Source organism: Cottoperca gobio, chromosome 3 (assembly GCF_900634415.1).
Source record: "Cottoperca gobio chromosome 3, fCotGob3.1, whole genome shotgun sequence".
NCBI classification, from domain to species: domain Eukaryota; kingdom Metazoa; phylum Chordata; class Actinopteri; order Perciformes; family Bovichtidae; genus Cottoperca; species Cottoperca gobio.
In genome coordinates this window covers 15,454,406-15,465,948 of record NC_041357.1, presented here as the reverse complement: position 1 = coordinate 15,465,948, position 11,543 = coordinate 15,454,406, and the positions used below count along the sequence as shown (strand labels likewise).

General features: G+C 40.0%; 1 protein-coding gene across 3 annotated transcripts in view; it reads right to left on the bottom strand.

Annotated features, from left to right (window-relative positions):
• Positions 1–6,610: 6,610 nt before the first annotated feature.
• LOC115004518 (protein diaphanous homolog 3-like) overlaps positions 6,611–11,543 on the bottom strand; it is a 167,192-nt gene continuing 162,259 nt past the window's right edge. For all 3 annotated transcript variants that reach the window (XM_029426166.1, XM_029426180.1, XM_029426174.1), the window contains one exon: positions 6,611–8,274. In XM_029426166.1, the coding sequence (XP_029282026.1) occupies positions 7,904–8,274 (371 nt within the window). In that variant the 3' untranslated portion in view covers positions 6,611–7,903. The remainder of the gene's footprint in view (positions 8,275–11,543) is intronic.

Below are 11,543 nucleotides of genomic sequence, written 5' to 3'. Positions count from 1 at the left end.
TAATTATTCTCCTAGTTCTTTTATGGTTGGTTCAAGAATGCATAAAATACTGATGAAAAAGACAAATATTGATCAATTATATTAGGGGTCTTCAGGGGGGGGGGGGGGGGTCAGAGTTCTGTGCAAGGGGGTGGGGAGTGGGGAGTATGTGAATGTGCAAAAAACAAATATATTTTCTTTTTTAATAGAAGAAAATTGTTTTATGATTTATTTTTTTGCTTCATCTACAAACAATTTTGCGACTCCTCTGCAGTACCTCCGCGGACCCCCTGTTGAAGACCTATGTATTAGGAGATCAGATTTGTATGTGATGTTCAGGTTGTCCTGACGTGACAGTCTTGTGGTGCCAGACACCTTTACACTCCTGATGGATGTGTTTGTGACAGCAAAGTTGACTCCTCTCCCTGAAGCGGTCACTGTTCCTTGGCAAACTTGTACCGAGAGACTGTACTGTTTGAGGATGAAGCTTTGTTGTTGTGGTACGCCAGGACCGACGCCAAGCTGGCACAGGAACTAGAGAAAACATAGGTCATCTCCTCTTCCAGCCTGCCCCTTTCATATGCACATGGGTGGCTACGCTACAAGTTATGATTGTCAATTCTAGACACGTGCAGCTCAAAGTGCTTCACATAGCAAGATCAAAAGACAGAAAAAATAAACAAAAATATGTGGAAAATAAATGAACTAAAACAAACACCATGGATAACATTTTAATAAATAAAATATATATTAAAACTAAGGCTATAACATTACTCCAAATGTAAAGCCATTAAAAAGATAGGTCTTTAAATTTATTTTAAAGACACAGAGCGAGAGCGTGCCCTTGTAATATCCAGAGGCAGTGTGATCCACAGTTTAGGGGCATGATGAAAACTAAAGGCACTCCCACCAATACTTTTATGGCACACATTAGGAACATTTAGGTGAAATAAAAAGCTGGGGAGGACCTTGGTGATGTGGCTGGAACATAGAAGGAAAGATCTTTGATGAATGGAGGAGCTAGGACATTTAAAGCTTTACAAACAAATAACAACACTTTACAATGAATCCAACATAATATTAAGAAAGCTAAATCAGCCCAAGTGTGTGTTTTACTGTTAACATTTAAACATAATTAATATATGAATCTGAATCAGCTTTTTCTTTTTAACAAAGCAAATATTTAAATACAAATAAAACCATAGATTTCCTAATCATTTGAATTGTGTGTTTTTAAGCAAATAACCACTATAGATGACAATAACAAAGTAATAGGGTAACATTTAGAATCTTTCACGGTTTACACTGACTTCAGGACGGTGGGGAAAAAAGTTAGTCTGGAGCCTGAATGTATTCCCCCCCCCCCCAACAGATTTATAAGGAACCAATAAGAGAATCAATAAGGAATCAGATTAATAAGAATAATCAATAATGGAGTCGGTATTTGGAAAGGTTGCAACTGTCGGCACTATTGTACTACTTGGTTGTACTGGTATCTTTGTACTACATGTCTTTGCTATTGGAAATGTTTGCCAGTGGCATCATCTGTAAACTGCAATTGAAGTTCAAGCTGTCAAGGGGACAGAAATGTAAAGGGTACTGCTCTGTACTGTTCCTTAGGACCAATGTATTACCCCCGTGGTTGAAAAACAGCAATGTGTACTTTTCAAAAATGTTTTCGGTGAATGAGTAACATAATTGTAGCTTCACCAATTTCACAACCTCTAATCATTCTTTGGGAGGAGAGTATGACTTGTGATCAAACATCATTCTTTTAGTTTGTCTTCACCAGTTTCATGTTCATTTTGTAGACCAATTTTAAGTAATTATTCACCTATGTCATTGTTGTGATACATTTTTTTAATTAATAAAAGTTAGATATTTAATAGCAGACTATATTTAGGGGCACATTTTAACATCCCCTTGTGATTTGTGTCAAGTATTAACAGTTTGTTGAATACGGTGCTATCGCAGCCCTCAATATTATGCATGTTGTTGTTGCTAATGATATCGTGGGGGGGTTTAGTTGAATCTATGAGACACTATGTGCCATCTCACATTCAGTGAGCATGTGCGTATGTGTCTGCGTGTGCCTGTGTTTTGAACAGGGACAGCAGTTAGCTGAGGTGCAACACCTTTTCTCTCATTAGACTTACTAAACAGGATAATGATTCCCCTGAGAATCTGTCTCCATCGCTCTGCTTGCCCTGTCACTCTCTGCACCATTATCACCATGGTGATCAAAGGCAGATGTGCTCACTTCTGTTGCCGGCAACAACGTACAACTGTAGTGTTTTTATAGTTGTCACTCTGCTCAGTGCCACAGCCCTCTGGGATGTACTGCGACAGAACTAAAAACACACCAGACAGTCACTCACATTCAACTGAATTAAGCTAAATTTGACCGATAATCAACTATAATTATGTTGTTTTTGTTCGGCTGCATCACTGAATACGGCACTTTTCTATTTATTATAATTTATAGCATTTGACAAGGAAAATAAGGAACCAAGCCGTTTTGGTTTAACAGAATATTGGAAAACATATGTCTCCCCTTTATCTCTGTATATTTTGTATTGTAGTCTGTTCCCCTGATATTATATCAACATGTAACTATGTTAAAATAATTATATTGATTGATTGTGAAATCTTAGAAGTGATGCTCTTCATGCACCTAGCTGAAGTTTTTCATTTCATCTACAGTATTAGTGACTCTAGCTCCTATTTTTAGTCCTTTTTATTTACTCGCAGAGGATGGAAGTATGTCTCCACTCCTGCAAGCCACACTTACTAAACTATGAAGAAACACCCAATAAAGATCAGTTACCGCTGACACAATAACAGCAAACCTAACCTTACTAATTTGTAGTGACTACACGCAGAAAGTTTAGACAGATGGATACCATTCAGCTGTTTGAAGAGAGGATAAATCAGTGCAATGGGACACATAGCGAGATATTCAATATCTGTTGAGATATTTTGCATGATTGCCAAATATTATAATATTTGTTTGAAAAGCGGTGAGGGATGAGCTTTCTGTCTTTCAAGCTTTTAACAACAAAAACATCAACACAACATCTCTGCGTGACAGAACAACAAAGGCAAAGAACTGAAAGGGGGGCCAAAATGTACACTGGTGTAATACAACAGTGATCAAAGAAATAGACAAGACACACGTAAGAAACACCTGCAGGGACAGATGGAGGTAGCCCCAGCGAGGAGGAGAGAGGGCTGCACACCGCTGCAAGAGAAAGCTGGAGGCAGGTATGGGGACAGAATAATAAAGAAGGTGGGAAAAAAATCTATTGTTGATGTAAGTGTTCAACCACAAACACTGCATAAACACTTTGCACAGACATGAACATTTCGACAGTCTGGCTCGATCTATTAACAGGAAAGAACAATGAGAGCCAGATTTGTCCCTGGGTGACACTATTAGGGTGTTGGTTTACCACCGAAACTGTCTCCTGCTGGATCTGAGCCCAGCAACAAGGTGACTCCATCGCCGTACAATGATTAGTCAGGTCGTGCCAGAGTGATGCTCTGTGCTGCCGCTTCACATTGAAGAAGAGAAAAAAATACAGCTGTTTGGTTTGTCAAGACAGAGAAGAGAAAGCACATGTTAAAAAGGCACAAAACAAGTTTTCTGTGCACCTCAATTTATTAGAAGTGGAGAGAAAAAGTTTTGGGAACAGCTCAAGGATTTCTGCATTGATGAACAGAGCAATCGCAACAATTTTTCTTTTAGATCCTAAACGTTCAGACTGTGAGGAGTCAAAAACATGGAAAAATGAGGGTTGTGTGCGAGACTTTTTCTTTGCTGGGAGCAGTTGCCAGGCAGACATGGCACGGCACATAACCTCTCTAAATGTGTAGTTTTTCAGTTCATCACTTCATATCAGGCACGTATGATGAAATGCTATTTAATTTCAATCAATAAGCAGTCTACACAGGCTATGTGACAGCTCACATTTCACTCGCTGAACCGCAACGTAAAGAATCCTGTTAGGCTTCAAGTCTATTTGCTTCAGTCTTACATGGCTAACTACAGTGAACGTGCGCTGTGATCGCACAGTACCGTGGCTGAACGCTTCCAGTGTGAGCACTGAGAGCACAAGCTGCAGACTTGCTGCTTTCACTATTTTCCCTGTACCAACAATGTAAGAACATCATACTTTGTGGATTGCAATAAGTGTTGTTAGTGAGCGTGCTCCAGCCAGTTTTTATGTCTCCACTAACACATCCTTGGCAAAGCAAATTAGTAGCATTTCAACATATTTTGCAGGAGACGGGGCTGGATGGCTACATCCTTTCTAACCACTCTCTATAACTGTGACTGACACCATCAGCAGTAGATTACAAAATTATTCTGCCTGAAAATAGAAAGTGAATTTCGCACCATAAAATTTCCACAGCATGATGTGAACAGCCAGTTATAAATACAGCAGAGAGCTCTCTCTTTGACACTTGGGGAAAAGAAATAGTGACAAATCTGTTGATCTGCTCTGTACTTTCCCCGCCCTCCAATACAAATCCTCAGACGTATTTTTAACTTCATCTCCAATCAAAGAAGCCCAGATTGCAATCTGCTACACAATATGTTTTGCTCTACTTTATTAGGCCCATAGATAAACCTCATGGCTGGAACACAGGCCTGTGAGTAATGAAGGCTCCCTCAGCATAACAAGATCCTTCCCTCCTTATGCTCTCCTTTTCCTCTCAATTTGTGGCGTCTATGAGTTTAGCCGGTCATTTCCCTGCTTTCCTCCCAAAGTAAACAGGCCGCGCTCAGATGCTGGAACAAAATGTAATCTTTTTCTTTTCTCCAATTAAAGATGTATTGTCAATCAGCAGGCTCGTACTCCTGATGTTGACGAAATGTAGTCCAGCTATTCATATTATATTACCAATTAGAACGTTTTCTTACCTGACACGCCCACATATGAACCCAAATGTAACAAAGTATTTATAAATGACTGTGAACATTTCTGCAAATATGTAAAACAGATTAAAAGACTAATTCATTCATTCTGAATCCCTTGTAAATTAGAAGCGGTAATTAACTTGTAATTATATCATAGCACGTTGTCAGAAACACCATGTTAGGCAAAGGAGAACACCTACACACACACACAATCTCTTAGATACAAAATAGCATTTGGGAAACTGAAAAAAAGAAAAGAACTTCAGCGACACAGAAACGGAGTTAATTCTCCGTGGCATTGGAAAGAAAAAGCAAAACAAATGAACTCCCTTCTGAAGCCGAGGCAGCGGTTTTACAAAAAGCTGACGTATTGAAGAAGGTGACCACGCAGAGAACCATGAAAGACTTTGAAAGAAAGGGGTTACTGCCAGCTAAAGCCGAATCAAGACCACTGGAGGAGCAACAACAACTGATTTACTCTCCCAAACCACCGAGTGCATCACCGGGTAGGTGTTTGTCTCTGGCTCCACTCCAGAGGGACAGTGGTGTCGCTCCCAGTAGTGAAGAAGATATTCAGCAGCTGACAGGCTACAGCAAGCAGACCTTGTCAGATAGTGGGTGAACTGGTCGGCAGATCTCTCAATTCTGTCTACAGTAGTTCCACATTATGTGGGATTTTTGGACTTTGCTGTATATTTATGTAAAACTGATATGTTCTAAAGGAGGCATATGGTCAGCGCTGTGCCTTTTTTAATGTCTTGATTAATTAATAAAAGTGATAAAAGTTCACATATGCTCTTCACAAGCTGTCAGGTGTTCATTTTTATTAAGCCAAAATGTACAATGCAGATGCACAGACACCATGTTAATCTGCCTTTAAAATAAATGATGTGTACATATGATTATGTAAAGTTTTATGAGAACATCCATTCATGAATTATAAGAAAACTGTGCTCATTATGTAGCAAATTATGCACTAAGTAACAACTAAATAACTTCTACAAGGACACTGCACACTATAGCCAATTCACGTTGCTCAACCAAGGCATTACATTTTAGAAGAGCCCAATTGACATTTTAGATATCAGTAGATAAAAGGGGGAACAGAGGAACATACAAAGGTCACTCACAGATTCCAGGAAGTCACTGATAGCGACCACTGCTACGTGCACATGAAGAAAGAGAAGAAAGAAAGACACACAAGTAGTAACACTTACCGTTCTCGCTCAGCAGCACAACGCCCTACTAAAGCAATGATGATGAAATGTACATCACACTGACACATAGCCAGGCCGATGCAGAAAGAACCAGTACAGGGGGGGGGGGGGGGGGGGGGGGGATTCTGTGGACACTTAAAAAAGGAATAAATCATCACAGGAGAATTTGGGCACAGACGCTCTGAGCCCTTTGGGCCTGTGATGATCATCCAATGTTGTCTTCACCAACCCGCTGCTAACCAATAACTAATATAGCTTTATTACATATGCAAGCATATACAATCTAACTGAGTGCTAAAGTCTTATAGTCTTATATTTGATCAATGCAAATATTTTAGGACAGTCACAGCAAGGATGCCATGAGTGTTTCTGCTCACTAACTTGGTACATTTGTATCATGACGATAAGCAACACTGAGAACAAAACAAACACTGTGTAGATCACATGTTTGAAGCTTTTGTGATTTATGACACGACATCAAAACTTTTTATTTTTCTTCATTTTATTGTAAATGGGTCTATAAAAGTGAGCAAATAAAGATACGAATATTCTTAAAATAAGATACATTTAGGTGGGAATGTAGGAGAAAAAAGAGCAGCATCAATTCTGGTTACACGGTGAGTGGATGAACTCATTTCTTTTGAGCCACATTTTGAACAATAATTCTCTCAGATCTCTTTCTTTAGTTATTCTCATTCAAATGTTCTCACTTTCAATGACACACACACAAAGCAGTTTAGCACAACCAAAATCAACTTGTCAAATAACATCTAATTACTGTTATAACCTGTGAAAGTACGATCACATGGCATAACTTGTATGCATTGATCTTGTTTGTATATATATATTTATAGTTTTATAGAATGCACATCTTTTTTTTTTTATTATAGAAAATACAAACAATTAGATGCTTTGAATATAAAAGACATCACAGGAAAGACAAAGACTCAAAGAAGGAAAAACATAGAAAAAACTAATTACCGAAAATAATAAATGCAGATATAAGCTTAAAGCCTTTTAATCGTGACATGCATATGAAAGTAACTGATTTGTAATTTAAAACTAAAATACAGGAAGGACAAGAGTAATGATAGAGGTGTCAAATAAATGCTATAGAAGCATTATAGGAAATGTGATATAATCTTTATGTAATATTGCATACTTCTGGATTACAAAAGAAAGTGCTTCGCTATATTGCATATTTTACTTTCAGAGAATAAGTGTCTTTATATCCCCATTGTTAGGAATATATTGGCGGTGTACTTTACAAGACTCCTGATCCTATTTAGGCTGTATCTTCTCTTTTGAACTGTAATTTATGACAAATATGCTTAAGTGTTTCTATTGAATCACAACTTTTGTAAATATATTATCCATTTCATAAGGTGACTTCTGAGGACAATCTGTGGGCCAAAGTGAACATCCATCTACCTGCCGGAGTCTTCTTTTAGAAAAGGATTGATGTCTGTACCATGGAGTGATAAAAGCATGGTCCTCAAATATATTGGTAATTGTATACATTTTCTATGAAGCTTTTAAAAAATGGATCGCTTTATTTTTTATTTTGGTTATTTAATGCTAATATTAGAATTGAATTGTCCTGCTACCTTACGCCTCATAAACCTTTCACGCTCTTACTTACTCACTACATTTTCTGCTCGTTTAACAAAATTGTTGAAGCAAAAATCTTTTGGTCACATTCAGTGTGTGTTAATACGTGTGGGCACAAACAAACTGTCAGCTGTAAATGCGTGTCATTTCAGAGATAACGTGAAAAGGAACCTCACAAGGCCCTGAGTTTGGCCAGGAGAGCCTCCACATCCGACTCTCCATTTGTGCTACAACTACTGACGGCATTAGCAGTGGAGGACGGCTGGAAGGCCGGAGGATCTGTCTCCACCTCCATCTCTTTCTCAGTCGGCTTCACCTTCTCTCTCTCAAACACCCTCTCTCTGTTCAGCCACTGGCTGTGACCCGGGGTGTTCCTGTACCTGCGGCCTGGCTCCGAACCCGCCGCAGCCTTGGCCCGGGCTGCAGATGGATGGCCCTCGAACTCGTTATGAGCCTCCTTGGCAGGGAGAGCTTTCGCCACCGCTGAACCTAAATTTATATTCTGCCGAGAGCGAGACCTTTGTAAAGGTGCCTTGTTGTTTTCTGTGAATGGAAAAACAGCGAGACAAAGCAGTGAGCACAACTGTGAGCATGAGGGAGGAGAGTGACAAGAGGTAACTCGCTTTCAGTGAATGGAAGCAAGGGGTTAATCAGATTACAGATGACATTACAAACAAAGAAAAAATATAGAAAAAAGCAAGCAAGGGAAAACAAAATGATAGAAAAGCAGAGTGAAGAAGCACTTTAGTAGGTGAACGCAGAACAAAACAAAGGTGCGTATATACACATGCGCTCACTGTTCGTCTGGATGAATACACACATAAACACACAGCATGGAGGCCGTGTACACCGTGTGTACAAACACTGATGAGGACACATTGTCTGCAGCAGACTGTGGCATGCAGCAAGCTCAATATGCTGAAATGGATACTGCTGATCAACCGTAACAGAAACTCAATAACATGGTGCGTCGCCCTTTTCCAATCTCCCAGTCTCTTTCCCTTTTCTCTTACGTGACACCCTCTCACCCGACTCCACCTCCCCTTATTCTCCCATCATCATCCATTCTCCTTCCTCCGCTCTTCATCTCAGCTCCTACAGTAGTCCTATTTCTTTTTTCTCTTTCCTCCCCCTCCACTCCCAGCCTCTCGCCCTCCCCTCTGGATTCCGATTTAAAACACACCCCCAGACAGACAGTGGAACAGAGTGACGGCCCAGATCAGACCTACGTTCTGAATTATAATCCCTCTGAGTAGATCTTAGACTTCATCATCAGTATGTGCGCGCTGGAAGGAGAGGGTAAATCCATATTCATGTGACCTTGAGCGTGAGCCTGAGAGGAGTGGCGCGAGGAAAGACACCACCGCATTTAAAGTTTCCTGAGCCTGAAATGTCTGGCAAACAGGAGTCAAACACAGCAGAGCAGAACAGAGCGACCCGCTCTGTCAGCCAATCGGTAATGAGTTTGGAGCGTGGCCAGTCAGTCATGACAGTGTGTTTTATGGGCCGTGCTGACGAATGACAAGGAACGTCCCTGAACACAACCTCTGACAAATAAATAAGAATAAAAGGGAGGAAAGTGAGCAGAGAGGAATGAACCGACTTTTTGTAAATTAAGCAAAGAAATCCAACGATCACACAGACTCTGGCACATTCACACAATTCGCTCGTTAGGCAAACAAGAGGCAGTGGGGGATTTTAAAAGGATGAAATGAGTAGAGTGTGTTGCCTTGTTGCTGTGACTGAACATTTACCACAGCTGAAAATCCAAGCCTCCTCTCATTATCTCACCCTTTCTGCTTTCTCTTCCTGTTGTTGCAGTCGCAATATTTAAAAGCTGACAATTATTCCCCACCGTCAATCCTGTTGCTCCCCGATCCCATCCCGTTTCTCTCCTGGGAGGGGGATCCCTCCTCAGTTGCTCTCCCTGAGGTTTCTTCCATTTTTTCCCCTTTAATTTTGGGGTTTCTTTTAAGAAGTTTTTCCTTGTGTGGTGCGAGGGTCTAAGGACAGAGGATGTCGTAACCTGTACAGTCTGTAAAGCACACTGAGACAAATGTATAATTTGTGATATTGGGCTATACAAATAAATTTGATTTGATTTGATTTGATTTGTCATCTAACCCCACATGCCGGTTGCTTTGTGCTCCATCAGGCGCTGCCCCACAAACACACATTTCCTTTACAAATAACACACTCACAGGTTCTGATGTTGAGAAAATGATCAAATGTGGTATCAGCAATTTGCATTTTAATATCTTGTTTACACTTTTTAAACTGATTTCTGTCTTCTTAGAGAAAGAAATAGAAAATGCTAGAGAGTATTATCAGACTTCTTCGAGTTGACATTTAGTTCAGCATTTATTGGCATGAATTATAATTGAACTATTTTCTGCACTGCATGAACCCTTAATGATTATATATGAAACATACATACTGTTGAGGAATATAAAATACTGTATCGATACAAAAACAACATAAAAGGCCATTTCTTTTCTTTCCTTAAAGGGCCCTGGCCTTAAGTGGTGAACATGATCAAAGTGCCAGCAAGGTAGTCTTCTTCCTCTGCTCTGCTGTGACACGTAGCTGCCCCTTCCTTTGAAGCTTTGCTAGCTTCTCAAAATATGCCTTCATCTAAGCTGTAAAACACATCTGGGATAATAAAACATGCCTCTTCTCACAGGTTGTACTCCTTTAACAAATGACTGACACTGGTTTCGTAGAACGAGTCAAGTGGAAGACGTTGCCGTTTAATAAACACATGCTGTGATGGTCGGGCCGTGCAAGTATTCCTCTCAGACAGATTGACACGGACTTAGATACGTGATAAGCAATCTGATACAGAAATCTGATACATAAAGAGACAGTGTATATAATTCCTGCTTAAACTTGAATTTCAAATCGTACATTAATGAAAGTGTTTTCATTTAGTATAAAACATTTTCTCACTTTTGATTTAAAGTACCAAGTAGAAAAAGCGCCTTGGAAATGATATCAATTGCCACACTATCAATAATTTAAAAACAGATGTAGCATTGCAAGTCAAAACAAGGCGCCTCGATCTCCCACAATTCAACTAGACCGCCAACAGTTAGGTAAAGAGTTGGACGTGCTATGCTGACAGAGGCTAACGTGGCCTCGAGAAGTGAGCCTCGAGCTCTTCACCTCCAGATTTGATGTTTTTCCATTTTCAAACGTATATGATTCAGCCCCGACAGATACGGACTCAAGTGGCATCACTTGAGTAATTCATTAGAATTCTGCGGCCACAGGAGGCACGGCGCAACATTTTTCACATATGCAGTGGTATTCGCCAAGACCTGTAAACAGACGATGTATAAAAGTTCTCCATTGAAAATAAGCAGTGACAAAGAGGACCACATTTTGGACTGTCCCCAAAGGGATGCATTTTTCATTTAAATGTTGGCAACTGGGTATTGTTTATCTCAATTTCAGGGTCATTGCCATCCATCTAAATCTAGCACTTAGAAAAACATCAAATGGGTGCATGTCCTTGTGAATAAAAGTTTATTGCTTCAGTTATTACTGACCAGGAGGAGTTAGGGGCAAGTAGGGTTAGTTGGTATTGCAAGCTTTGTTGTTAGCTTGCCTCGGGTTGACTGCTCCTGCAGGCAATGTTTCCACGGGGCACTTCACTGTTCGCGTTGCATGCTGTTTTCTTAAAGTTGGTGATGCAGGTTTATTAAAGGTGTTATTGTATATTTTGCATGCTGCATTTATTTTCCTAAGGTTTCTGGCAGTGTAGCTCACGGTGGATTGTGACTTTTCTTTTCTTTCTTCATTCCCGATAG